The sequence below is a fragment of the Prionailurus bengalensis genome, chromosome B2 (assembly GCF_016509475.1).
Source record: "Prionailurus bengalensis isolate Pbe53 chromosome B2, Fcat_Pben_1.1_paternal_pri, whole genome shotgun sequence".
NCBI lineage: Eukaryota > Metazoa > Chordata > Mammalia > Carnivora > Felidae > Prionailurus > Prionailurus bengalensis.
The window spans coordinates 36667634-36682430 of NC_057349.1; the positions used below are offsets into that span (position 1 = coordinate 36667634).

Here is a 14797-nt window from a genome sequence, read left to right on the forward strand (position 1 = left end):
TCTTCTGTCCCAATATTTCTCAGTGACTACCATTTTGCCTAAGCTAAGGACCAGGTGCCAAAGGCTTTAGCAATGAGAGGTGTCTGACTCTTCACCCTGAAGGTAAAGAGCAAGCAGGGAGCAAACTCAGTTCCTCTTTGAGGTCTGCATAAAGCACATATTCAATCTTCAAGGAATTTAGAAATTCCCCAATCTAATTTTAAAAAATACAAAGTCGTTTACTGACACTGACAAGTACACCGGCATAACCCCCACTCCCCGCCGCAAGCGGCAGTTGTGTCAAATCCTGGCAGCGTGGAGGCACCACACCTGAGTGAGTTACACTGACTGGGTACAGACATGTTAAGCAAGCTGGAGGGAGGCAACAAGTCATTCCTCTTACTGGGTCTCGGCAGCGATGAGAGGATCGGTGAAAGCATTTCTAAGATTCCCTTTGGATCTAAGCTCCACGATTCTGTCACCTTTCTTGGGGGCCACCATGCACAGGGAGGGCAGAAGTGTAACCGTGAGCAACCATAAAAACCAAGCAAAAGCGAAATTCTGGGCGCGGTTAAACTCGGAGATCAGATTAGTTTGGAGGAGTTAAGCCAGCAGCCAGAGCAGGCTGTGAGGGGCCGGCGTGGATAAGGACCTTCGAACCTGGACTGGGAGTTCTGAAGCTCCTCTTATCCGCCATAGCTACTGGCCCGGGGAACACGCACACGCACGGATAAGGGATCTGACCCCGGCTTGGCCGTGGCTTCCAGTTACCGTCCCCAAGTAAACAAGTTAATACAAGAAGGGTCGCAGTCTCTGAGGAAATGGATCCTCTCACGCATCCCCTATTGGACACCACTAGCCATTTACCCAGCTCACTCTGGGCCCTCCTAGGCAGCCAGAGCTGCGGTGGCGACGGTCGGATGGGGTTCGAATCCAGCCGGAGCCCGGCCTGGCTGTGCCGGGGACGTGCGCCCTCCCGGGGCCCGAGCTACGGCCTGCGGGGCCGCGACTCGGGAGAAGTAGGTTCTGCGCCCACCTTGGTGCTGGGGTCCGGGTCGGAGCAGCAACCGAGGGCAGCCTCGTCGGTGAGGCCGCTGGACACGGGCTGCGGTTCTGCCATGGCCGCACTGCTGTATTACTGACGACCGTCTGAGAACGCAGCAGCCAGCCACAATCCTCCCGGCCTCTCCTAGGGACGGCGCCACGGGGAGGGCGGCCGCTGATTTCCAGCCAATCGCTGCGCGTACAGCAAGTTGACTCTCTGCTGATTGGGTCCCAGTAAGTCAGCGCCTCCAGCCACACGACTCTGTGCCTCAAGACTACAACTCCCAAGGTGCCTTGCACTTGAAGAGGGTGGCTGGCTGAGGAAACACAAAATCCCTGCGGGCCGGAAAGAGTAGTTTTCTGGGTATTGCTTCTTGACCTGATTTTTTTTTTTTTTTTTTCCTGCTTAATTGTTAAAGTTCAGGAAGCACCCAGACCTCAGGGCTGCAACTTGGTAGAAAATTGAAACCTGATGAAAAGAGAATTGGGAGCTATCCTTTTTAAATTATAAGGATCCAAAAGTATTTTCTCAGTTTAAGAAGTACAGAATAATTGAAACAACCCTGACTTAGTGAAAAAAAAAATCTAGATTCAAGTTTTGGTTCCACTATTTATTCGCTATAGAAGCTTGAATATATTACTGGCCCCTCTCTGAGCTTCCTTGCAGAATTTTGGTGAGGTTCAAATGAGATTTAAGTCACAGTTTCACTACTTATGATTTAAATGTCCACAACTTGCAGTGTGTGTTTACATTAATTTTGCTAAGGCACATATTTTAATTGTGTTCACTGGAAGACTTAGTTATCACTGTTCTTTGATAACTGGCACATAGTATATGCTTAGTACATATTTCCTGTGGTTAAAAGACTAAATGATCATAATTGGTGTAAACATAATTTAGAAAAGGGCCTGGTGCAGGGAGCCTGGGTGGCTCAGTAGGTTAAGCGTCCAACTTCAGCTCAGGTCATGATCTCACGGTCCATGAGTTCAAGACCTGGGTCGGTCTCTGTACTGACAGCTCAGAGACTGGACCCTGCTTTGGTTCTGTGTCTCCCTCTCTCTCTGCTCCTCCCTCACTCACACTCTGCCTCTCTCTCAAAAATAAATAAACATAAAAATAAAAATAAAAAAAGAAAAGGGCCTTATGTTAGTAAATTAATGAGGAATGAGATTTGACAAAGGGTTTTTAAATGAATAGGAGGGTCTATTGTAAATTAGCAAGAAGATAGATACACGTTAGGGATTTTGGTGGCAAGAGGTTGGGGAAAATGGGAGTTTATTGGCTCACCTAATCAGACTGAAGCAGGGCAGGGATGCATCTGGCACCAAACATGTAGCACCAGGCACCTGGCCACCACCAAGTTGTCTCCATCTCTCATCTCAGTTTCTTTCCTCATCTCCACTTCATTTTGTCAGACATACTTACTTTTCCAGTCCAGCAGCTTAGAGCTCTCAGCCTCTCAGCCTCTTACCTGAGAGGGAGCAACCACTTCCCTAAATTCCAACTTGATAAAATAGGAGGAGATATGACTGGCCTAGACGAGGACCTATGCTAACTCTTGTGGTCAGGGCACTATGATTGGCAACCAGGATTAGAGCCACATGTTTGAAGTGGGAGAAGCAGCAGCTCCCCCAAAGAAGAGGGAGGCTGTTCTTATAAAATAAGAGGACTCAGTATACTGGAACCACAGAACTTCAGCATGGAAATAGACCTTAAACCTGCTAATCCAGGAACTGAGGCAACATAAACCCTCCATACACGGTGCATCACTGAACTATTCCATAGAAGCCCAGACAAAAGAAATTTGTCTGAGATGTTTTATTGAAAAGACGTTCCAAACTATTCTTTTCCTCTAACCCTCTGGTGAACTTTCAGGATATAAGAGAAATAAACCGTATAAATGGATAGGAAGCCTCAATATCATAAAATATTGATTCATTTTAATGAAATTAACCTATTAATGTAATTTTTTTAGGTTTATTTATTTTGAGAGAGAGAGAGCACAAGCAGGGGAGGGGCAGAGAGAGAGGGAGAGAGAGAGAGAATCCCAAGCAGGCTCTACACTGCCAGCGCAGAGCCTGATGTGGGGCTCAAACCCACAGACTGTGAGATCATGACCTAAACCAAAACCAAGAGTTTGACGGAGCCACCCAGGCACCTCTGTAATGCAATTTTAATAAAAATGTTGATGGATTCTTTATTGAACTGAATAAGCTGGTTCCAGATTCTATTTTTAGATCTCCAAATAGGCAAGACATATTTGAAAAATAAACAAGTAGGGGGACCTAAACTTCTAGATAATAAGATTTACTATAAAGCTGCGGTTATACAGTGTGGTAATGGCGCTGGTAGGCAGAAATCAATAAATGGAAATTGTGATATGCAGCTCTAAGATGTCGCCAATAATCCCCACCTCAAGGTATTCACACTTTTGTGTTATCCCCTCCCCCTGAGTATGGATTTAGTGACTTACTTCCAAAGCATAGACTATGGCTGAAGTGATGGCTTGTCACTTCTGATATTAAATTATACAGTGATTCTTGTCTTGGGAGATCTTTCTCACTTTCTTTTTCTCCAATCTCTCATTGAGGGTAAGCAAGCTGCCACATTGTGAGCAACACTATGGATAGGCTCATGTGGCAAGGAACTGTTTGATGTCTCTTATCAATAGCCAGTCAAGACCTGAGGCCGGCCAACAGCCACATGTGTAAGCTCGGACGTGAGTCCTCTCCCAATACAGCTTTGAAATAACTGCTGCCCTGGTTGACCCCATAATTTTTACTCTATAAGAAACCTGGAGCCAGAAGTATCCATCTAGACCATTCCCAGATTCCTAACCCACAGAAACTATCAGATAACAAAATTTTGTTGTTTTTAGCTGCAAAGTTTTGGGATAATTTGTTGTGCAGCAATACACAACTAATATATACATACACATATAAAAACTTGATATAGATTAGAGCTAGTACTGCTGATCAGTAGGGAAAAGATACATTTTTCAATGAATAGTTTAGGACAGCATAGTTTATCTATATGAGAAAAGAAAAGATTTCTCTATTTCATACCATAAAGAAAAACAAAAGTCCAAGTGTATTAAAAATATAAATGTGAGGGGCACCTGGGTGGCTCAGTCATTTGGGCATCTGACTTCAGCTCAGGTCATGATCTCATGGTTCCTGGGTTCCAACCCCACGTCAGTCTCTGTGCTGACAGCTCAGAGCCTGGAGCCTGCTTCAGATTCTGTGTCTCCCTCTCTCTCTCTACCCCTTCCCTGCTCCCACTCTGTCTCTCTCTCCCTCTCAAAAATAAACACTATATACATACATACACACATATATATATGTATACATATATATATATGTAAAAGAGCAAAAACTTAAAACATAAAGAGCAAAATATCAGAGAATATCTTTATGAATTCATGGTAGGAATTTCTTAATGTAAAAGTACAAAATATAAAAGAAAAAAGGATCTTAACTAAAACACACCATAAAAAAATAAAAAAAGAAACCAACCACGGAGTGGGAGAATGTAGGGGCAACACACATAGCCATCAAAGGATCAGTATCAATAATAAGTAAAAACTCTTACAAATCAATGCAAACAATATAAGTAACTGAATAGAAAACATGACAAAAAGGAAAAACGGGCAGTTTACGAAAGAGGAAACACAAATACCTAATAAGCATATTAAAAAAATGCTCCGACTCCCTGGTAAACAGAAAAATGCCATTTAATATAAAAATGAGGTTCCTTTTTTGCCTTTAAAACTGACAAAAATTTAATAATCAAAAGTCTGTGTTGATGTGAATGTAGAACTGAAATTCATTCATATACATTTGCTGATATAAACCCAAATTATTATAAACACTTTAAAATAATGACAGTATCTAGTGAAGTTACAGAGAGTACATCCTAGGATCCGTGAATAAGCATATGTCCTAGAGGATTATTGTGACTATACTGGTTTAAGATGGTTTGAATAGAAAAAAAATTGATAAAGCCTAAGTGTCCAAAAGCAAGAAAACAGTGTTATTTCATGCAGCAGAATACTATACATAAGTGAAAATGAATGAATCAGAGGAACATAGTCCAACATGGATAAATCTCACAAATAGAAATGAAATAATTAAAAGTTGCAGAAGAATCCATATGGCAGAACACCATTTTTGCAAAGTTTTAAATTGTGCAACTATAGAATGTATTGCTTGGGGCTAAATATACTTAGAGTGATGGGGTCAGGAAATGCCTAGGAATACACAACTCCAAACACAGGAACATGATTTCCCCTAAGGGATGGTAGAGGAGAAGAGGGGAGGGATATACTGGGGATTTAAATATTTTGACGTTGTTTCATAACTAAAGGTGATGGTGGATAAATGGATAATTGTTTCATTCTTTATGCTTCCCTGTATATCTTAAATATTAAATAATATGCTTTCAAAAGCTTAAAAGTAATAAGTGCCACATATAGAAATAAAAGGAAAGGCAGCAGTAATGGGGAAGGAATAGTGTAAAATGGTCACTATTTGAGAAGACACAAATTCCAAATAGAGCATAAGTGTTTCTTTTTTTTTGGTAGAAGGATTATTAGTTTCCTACAGTTGTAACAAACTGTCAAACCCGTGGTGGCTCAAAATAATAGAAACTCATTCTCTCACAATATTAGAGGCTGAAAGTGTGAAATGAAGGTGTCAGCAGGGTTATCCCCCACTGCAAAGGTTCTGGGAGAGAATCCTCCTTCTCCTCTTCCAGCTTTTGGTGGCTCTTGCTTTTCCTTGGTTTACAGCAGCATAAATCACTGCCTCTGTCTTCACACGGCCTTTTCCCTATGTCTAAAATCTCTCACCCCTTTCTCTTCTAAGGACACCAGTCACAGGATTAAGGGTCTGTCACAGTACTCCAACCTGTCTTAAGGGTTAACTTGCTTCAAGCTTATGCACTCCTTGCTTGCTGAACTAAGTCCCTTGATCTATAGCAGAACTAACTTACTTTCCTTGCGATTTTCAGACGACTGGCCTTGAGAAGCAAAGGACCCAGCTTTCCTCGACCCAACTTTCCTAGAAGATAAGGCTTGACTACATTGGAAAACAGTTGCCACTGATGTCAGCAGGTCCGTTCAAGGTCATGTCAACATAGGACAAATCTCCTGGGCACCTGCTTCTTCTGCACATAGCCTCCTCCCTTTTCTCATGCCTCCCCTGTTTTAAAAATATATTTTTTAATGTTTTTATTTTGAAAGAGAGAGAGCGCAAGCAGAGAAGGGGCAGAGAAAGAGAGGGAGAGAGAGAGAATCCCAAGCAGCCTCTGCATGTCAGCACAGAGCCAGACCAGGCGCTGGAACCCACACAAAACGTGAGATCACGACCTGAGCTAAAATCAAGAGTTGGATGCGTAACCGACTGGGCCACCCAGGTGCCCCACCCGTGCCTCCCCCTTTAAAACCCTCCAGCTTCCCCTGAATGGGGAAGATGGTCTTTGAGACATTAGTCTGCCCTCTTCCCAGGTTACCAGTTTCCTGAATAAAGCAACCTTTCTTTGCCTGCCATCACTTGTCTCTACAGTATTGATTTTCAAGCATTAAGTAAGCAAATCTGAGTCAGGAACTGATTCTCAGCCCTGTAACTATTATTATTAGTGTACGTAGTAAGGGACAAAAAATACTGAACTGGTAACAGGGGTCCTGAATTTTAGTCATGGGACATGCTGCCCAGTAGCTCAATGAATTAGTTCTGAAACTCAAATGGTGAAGCTGCTCTCTAATCCTGGATGTCCTCATTTGTAAAACAAAGTGCAGGAAATAAGATGATATCCAAGTTCCCTTCCTGTTCCAAAAATCTATAACTCCATGATGAGTCTGTTTTTCAAGCCTCAGCCACTGACAGAAAGATCACACTATTGACAGAAATAAAAATGTCAAAACAATCAACTGAGGATGTCTAGATTTCGTAGGGAATATGCAATTAGAGTACACAGATTATCAATATGTGTTATGTTATAATTGTCCTAATACAGCCACAATTTAAGTAGCCAGACATTCAAATAAAACACATGTAAATATTGAGTAACTATCTATAGTTTAATGTCTTGAGTTTACTCTTCCAGGATTATTGGTTTATGGCTGAAACAGCACATTTTTTACCTTGTTTAGTTGTCCATTCTATTTGGCAAAAAAAGAAAAAGAAAGAAAAGAAAGAAAAAAAAGACTGCCAATGCAAAAATCTAAAATACCTGGCAATAGGTACCTAAGCAACTAATAAAATGATGTCCATTGAGGAAAATTAACTTAACCATAAAAGTGTTTTAAACATACTCTCAATAGATTTTCTAATCTAATCTTAACTGACACATACAAAAAATATGTAGAGGCTCTTTGTTTTTTTTTCAACGTTTATTTATTTTTTTTGGGACAGAGAGAGACAGAGCATGAACGGGGGAGGGGCAGTGAGAGAGGGAGACACAGAATCGGAAACAGGCTCCAGGCTCTGAGCCATCAGCCCAGAGCCTGACGCGGGGCTCGAACTCACGGACCGCGAGATCGTGACCTGGCTGAAGTCGGAGGCTTAACCGACTGCGCCACCCAGGCGCCCCTGTAGAGGCTCTTTGTAGTGAATTGAATTGTGTCCCCCTAAAATATGTCCAAGTCTTAATTCCTGGTACCTGTGAATGTGACCTTATCTAGAAATAGTGTCTTTGCAGATGTAGTTAATGATCTCAAGGTGAGATCATCCTGGATCTACAGTGGATCTATTACCAGACAAAGAACCAGGTCCCTCATTGTATTTTCAAGGTCTTGGGCAATCCAACCATTTACTGTTTTATATATGCTGCATGTTTTTTTCTTTCCATGAAGCCTTAAGAGAACTCTCTAGAAGATGTACTTTTCCCATATCTCAGGCATCGTCAGGAGTGTTATCATTTGGCAGTATTCCATGAGCCTGCTTTCTGTCAGAGGTCATTAAACTATTACACGGATCACGGTGCTACAAACCTAATACTGCAATGCACATCTTTAGAACAAAACCTGTGTCCATATTTGGCACAGTATTATTTGTTTAGAATATATTTTCAAAAGAGGAATTTGTAGGTTAAGGCACATGGATATATTTAAGGTTCTTTAAAATATATAACATTCTGTAATTTGTCTGTTACTACATAGAATCTATAGACATACTCTGGGAAGATGGCAAGGACTAAACCATAAGTGCCCAAAATAGATGATGAGACAAAAAAAAAAAAAAAAAAAAAGGGCCAGAGAGAAACCCTTTATTACTCACAGCCTAACAAACAGCAGGAATATCATCACAAGGGAAACCAGTTCTGAGCCCAAGTACCACTGGGCAACACTGTGGCTCACATGCAGATGGTGGATTGGCAGCTAAGGAATCCAGGGCTAAGGGCTCATCATCTTTTGTAGCAAGCAGTAAACCAGCCAGTGCCCCTCCAACAGGAAGTGAGCAGTTGGTTCTAGGTCCTAATGTGATTGCTGTCATCTACTTAATTGCCTAAACACTAGCTAAAGATACAGCTCAGAGTCAGAGGACAGTTAGGTCTTGCAGTTTCGCATAGTTCCTGTGGACCCCATAACTTCATACTGCATAATCACTGCATGGTACTTCTTAACATGGATGGACCATGTTTTATTGAACTTTACTTGTGATTTTTATAGTCATTGCTGGCTTTGGGATGTTTTGTTTTTGTTTTAATCAGTTGTCAGATCTTCCAGTTCTCATTTTGGACTGATCTGCTCTACAGTCAAAGACTGACTCTAATACCTAATTAAAACCGACACCAGCCACACCATGTCAGGGAGTTATAAGGAAAACAGAAACGTACTGGAAAGGGCAGGGGGGTAGACTTTGAAAAGAAGTCCATTTTCTTCAGAGTCTTTCTGGTCTCTGTATTACCAGTCATAGGTTTCTGAGCAAACAAATTCAACAGAAAACAATTAATATTCTCAAGCGAAACACTAAGTAGCTTCAGAAAAGTGTAAAGGTCATAGGGGCACCTGGATGGCTCAGTGGGTGGAGCCTGCGACTCCTGATCCCAGAGTGGTGAGTTCCAACCACACATTTGGCGCAGAGATTATTACTTAAAAGAAAGAAATCTCAGAAAGGAAGGAAGATAAAAGGAAAGAAGGAAAGAAAAGGCCATAGAAAACTTCATTTTATACATTTAAGCATTTCCATGGCAGTCCTCTCAAAGCATACCTTGGAATCCTCCCAAGCCCGCACCCCGCTCAATTTCCCGCTCTAGGTGGCTGCCCTTCAGTGACCCAATGACCCTGGCCGCTCCACGATGTTTCACTTCTCCAGCTCCGAAGGCGGGGCGGGGTGGGGGTGGGGTGCGTGTCCCGTGCAGAAGAGCACGCGCGCGGGGGCGGGCCTCCCCCGCAGCCTGTGCTCCCGCACCCAGCACCGCGCGGGGAGCAGCGCCCAGCACAGCCCACGCGGGGCGCCCCAGAGCGAACCGGTGCCGGACGCCCAACGGCCGCACCTCGGTGGCCGCGGAGCCGGGAGCAGCTCCCCCGGCGCACCCCGGCCTCCTCGCCGACCTGGGCGAGCTGCGGGCGGCGGCAGGTGAGTGCGCGGCGGGGGCTCGACGGGGACGCGAAGAGCTCCTGTCCCTAGCCCTCTCTTCTCGGGATGCCAAGGCCCGCTTTCCTCTCTAGGTGGGGATCACAGTCGGTGCTGGAATTCAGTTTCTCACCTTCCAGCTAGTCCTCTCGACCAGCCCAGCTAACACCCTACGGCACAACCCCAGCTCAGTCATCGCCTTTTGTAAATCCCAGTCTCTTCACTCCCCCTGCTAAGAGTTCAAAACTAAGGCAGACGAAACACCTATCCCTCCAGCTTATTTTCTCTACCTCCCGTTTCCTCTCTCCCCTGCACCCCGAAAGTCTCATCACTGAGCGTCCCACTTTTCCTAAACAAGCTCTCCCCTTTTCCTGCTTTGGTGCATTTGTACTCTGTTATCCCCCAGCCTGCAGCCTGGAATAAATACTCCCCTAGTCCATGTTCTCATGACAGCTCTTCTTCAGACCCAACTCAAATGTCTTGTCTGTCAGGTTGTTTTCCAGAAGTTTCTCTTTTATGTCAGTCCCTCTCAGCCCTTTGCTAATTCACGTTTTCTTGACACTGACCATCCAGTGTATGTTTAAGGGTCTGTCCCCCAACTTGTTTGTTTTGCTCCAGAAGAGGCCTCTTAGTTTTGTTTTGTTTTTTAACGTTTTTATTTATTTTTAAGAGAGAGAGACACACAGAGCACAAGCAGGGGAGGGGCAGAGAGAGAGGGAGACACAGAATCTGAAGCAGGCTCCAGGCTCTGAGCTATCAGCACAGAGCCTGATGTGGGGCTCAAATCCGCAAACTGTGAGATCATAACTTCAGCTGAAGTCAGAGCCACCCAGATGCCCCGGGGTCTCTTAATTTTATATGTAGCTACAGCTGCCAAGCACACAGAAGACCCTCCACAATCAGGAATCAACTAATGCAAGAAGGGATAGGGTTACAGAAATGGGTGTAAGAAGAAGGAATGTGGTTGAAGTGGCTGTAGGCTTCGCTCCCTGGTGTGTCATTTGCTCACTTCAGTCTTCCTATGCGTGGAGAAGTCCACTGTCCTAACTGCTCCTGAAAATGAGCAGGGATGACTTTGTGCAGGTGCAATGAACCTTCAAATTGAACTTAAGGAGAAGGACTGGTGGAAATTGAGAATGATTGCAAGTGGCATCAAGTTGTCTGTGGAGGGGAAAGAGATGAATAGGTGTTTATCCTGAATTCACTCTGCTCGATGGCTAGCCAAGTATGAATACTTGCGTCTTTATTGCATAAGTAATCTTGCCAAATCCTAAAATCCATAGGGAATTTTAGGTTCTAAATGTTAATGGTGCAGGGGACAATAAAAACACATGTCATGTGTTGTTGTATATGATACATACACATATGAGTAAAATAGGCACATGATTCTATTTTTTAAAAAATCATACTGAAAGTTATAAAATTGGAAAGTACAACTCTTCCTCTACTTCCCCCTCCATCTTTCTCTCTCAAGGGGATCGCTGGTGATAACTTTTGTGTATCTTTCCTGGAAAGCTTTTAACATGTTTTATCAAATCTAAACTATTACTGATCATAATTTTATGCAGTTACATAAATGAAAATTACATAGTTACGTAACTGCATGAAGGTAAACATGTGAAGAAAGAAAAAATGTTGCCAAATAAACCTTTTAAAAAATGTGCATCTTAGAAAAGATGAAATACCATATATACACATTTATATATACACTTATAAAAATGTATACAGTTGGTACTGTTATGTAGTGTACTTTGCTTTGCTTTTTTTCTTTCATATAAATAATCCGTGTTGGAGATCTTTCTACATCTGTAGATGTAGTTCTACTTCATTTTTATTTCTAGTGTCTGTATTAAAATTTTATTGAACAGGATACTATTATCAAGCTCAAACTTGTCTGTGCACCCACCCAATGAGCAGTAAGCCAATGCCTGAGGCACGAGTTCTGAAGCAAAGAAAGTTTTATGATCAGGACAGAACCAAGGAGAAGGCAAGGGTCATTCCAAAGCTGCTTCCCCCTGCTAAGCGTTGGGACAGCTTCTGTACATGAGAGGAGGCTAAGGGGTTTCTTGAAACCTTAAGGGAGGGGGCCTTGAAACAATCTGGAGGTAAGCATTCTTCCCACAATGAGGAGCTATTTGGCACCTAGTAGAATCAGATATGTCAAGACAAATGTTACTGTCTGGTTTCCATTAGGTTTCTACAATCAGTGGGTAACCAGGGAGTAGGGGGTAAAGAAGCAATTAATGATTGATCGTACCTGAGGTTAAGAGGTGCATAAAACATAAGTAGAGAACTAATCAGTATGTGGAGCTAAGTTAATGCAGTTAATACAACTATAGTTCTGTTTATGCTTTCAAAACAAGTCCAGGAACCAAGCATTTGGCCTTAGTACTGCAGTTCAATTAATGGGTTCTCCCCCTACCTCTTCTTTCCTCCCTTCCTTCCTTCCTCCCTCCCTCCCTCCCTTCCTTCCTCCCTTCCTTCCTTCCTCCCTTCTTTCCTTCCTCCCTTCCTCTCTTCCTCCCTTCCTCCCTCCCTTCCTCTTTCTCTCTCTTTTTTTGTAATTGGTTACCACTTATTGAGCACCTACTATATTTAACATCTTTTTAAAAATTGAAGTATAATTAACACAGAGTGTTATATTCCTTTTAGGTATACAATGGGTCCTTTAGAAGGGACATTTTTTGGGGGCGCCTGGGTGGCGCAGTCGGTTAAGCGTCCGACTTCAGCCAGGTCACGATCTCGCGGTCCGGGAGTTCGAGCCCCGCGTCAGGCTCTGGGCTGATGGCTCAGAGCCTGGAGCCTGTTTCCGATTCTGTGTCTCCCTCTCTCTCTGCCCCTCCCCCGTTCATGCTCTGTCTCTCTCTGTCCCAAAAATAAATAAACGTTGAAAAAAAAAAATTTTAAAAAGAAGGGACATTTTTTGGATATTTCCAGGAAGTATGTTTGTTTTTGCACTTGTTTTTGCTGTTACAAACATGTTGCAGTGAACAATCAACCTTCTCTGTATATATACATACATACGTACATACGTACATACATACATACAAATTGGATATAATGTGAATAATATAGTAAGCTAATTCATGTTTACTAAGATTTCCCATTTCAACTATGTACTCTATTCAAACTTTTGGTACAGTTTTTAGGAATTCTAAATAAAGTAGTTGTATACATTTCCTAACCTAAAATTAAATGGTTGCATCAGTCTTTGGAAGTGGTAAGCTGGTATTTTATTTTCAGAGTTTATTACATGCCCAGTATGATTTGGCATTTGAAAGCCATGTAGAAAATGCATCTTAAATTATTTTGTTAAGAGGAAGAATTCTACACTTCCCCTAGGCAAGATCTCCCCACGTGGGCCGTGGTTTGTTTATTTATTGGGCAATTTATTTATTTATTTTGAGTGTCTTAGATGATGAGGGAGCGTGGGGCGAGCTGAGGGCAAAAGTACAGGCTAAAAGCACCTCCTCCCTGCCCCCAGGTGGGATATGTGAGATATTCCTCGGACACTCCTGGCTGCTCAAGAACAGGGGAAAGGAAAGAAAGCAAATGGGTGACTGAGAAATCACAGGTATGCAGGACAGGAGTCTCCTTCAGTTTACAGGTAACTCAGTGAACTGCAAGAAAAAGGCAATCTTATCCATACCGTAATCTCCAGAAACCTATAGACTCCATTTCCCGGAGCCCTAATATCACCCTCATCAAGATGTAACGAGGTTTAAGTGCTTGCCATGGTGATGTGGGAAACAAAGGCAAATGAGAAATGAAATTCCCTTACTGCCTACAGCCCATTTACAAGTCCTTGAAACAGGCCGAGTGACCTTCCTCTAAGAGCCCTGTTGCCTCGATGATGACACTTTGCAAAATGGAATCTTGGTTTATTATTTTCCTGATCCTTCCTCCCACCCCCAAGATCCTGTGAGTCTACTAAAACACATAAAAATTCCTTTGCAAGCCTTCTTTACTTTAACCCCCAAGTATATGTTGGCAATTATTCTGCAAGCATATGGCCCCTGATATCCATCTGAATAGTCTCATGACTGAGGTTTTACTAAGGAATATAATAAATGACATTTTCCTAACAACAGCAAGCCCCTCAAGGTCCTGGAAACTTTGCTTCCAAAATTCCTTAGAGACTTAAGCTGTCCCTGACCCCCTCCCAACCTGAAGGTTTATAATCAGTCACTCTTCACAGCCCCAGTGCAACTCTTTCTGCCCATGGGTCCTGTCCCTGTGCTTTAATAAAATCAGCTTTTTTGCACCAAAGACATTTTCAAGAATTCTTTCTTGGCCACTGGCTCTAAACCCCAATATCACCCCAAACCCCATGGTTAGATATGTGATTTATTTTAAAAATATTAAAACATAACAAATTATTTAGAATTTATTTATTTCTCAGTCACAATAGTGATTAATACCTGGTTATCAGTTTCTTTATATTCAGTGTTTGTTCATAGACTATTAACCATAAACACTCTTTAATGTTTACAGAATAAGAGTTTATCCTGCCCTTAGCTTGAAATATTGAGGCACTTGGCTGGCTCAGTCAGTGGAGCATTTGACTCTTGATCTTGGGGTTGTGGGTTCAAGCTCCACACTGAGTATAGAGATTGCTTAAAAATAAAATCTTAAAGGGGCGCCTGGGTGGCGCAGTCGGTTAAGCGTCCGACTTCAGCCAGGTCACGATCTTGCGGTCCTTGAGTTCGAGCCCCGCGTCAGGTTCTGGGCTGATGGCTCAGAGCCTGGAGCCTGTTTCTGATTCTGTGTCTCCCTCTCTCTGTGCCCCTCCCCCGTTCATGCTCTGTCTCTCTCTGTCCCAAAAATAAATAAACGTTGAAAAAATAAATAAATAAAATAAAATCTTAAAAAGGGCTCCTGTGTGGCTCAGTTGGTTAAGCATCCAACTTCGGCTCAGGTCATGATCTCACGGTTTGTGAGTTGGAGCCCCGCATCAGGCTCTGTGCTGATGGCTTAGAGGCCTGAAGCCTGCTTTGGATTCTATGTCTCCCTCTCGCTGCCCCTCCCCTGCTCACACTCTATCTCTCTTTCTCTCAAAATAAATAAATATTTAAAAAAATAAAAAATAAAATCTTAAAAAATATATGCAGGTACATAGATATCAGCACTTAGTAGAGCACAAGTTAAACTCTTTCATGAAACTTGTAAGTATTCTAATGTTTCAGAAATTAAATGC

General features: G+C 42.7%; 1 protein-coding gene across 1 annotated transcript in view; it reads right to left on the reverse strand.

Annotated features, from left to right (window-relative positions):
• The window catches only part of GLO1 (glyoxalase I), a 38195-nt gene extending 36974 nt beyond the window's left edge, over positions 1-1221 (reverse strand). The window contains exon 1 of the mRNA XM_043591303.1: positions 1016-1221. Within this exon, the coding sequence (XP_043447238.1) occupies positions 1016-1099 (84 nt within the window). The 5' untranslated portion in view covers positions 1100-1221. The remainder of the gene's footprint in view (positions 1-1015) is intronic.
• Between the last annotated feature and the right edge of the window lie 13576 nt (positions 1222-14797).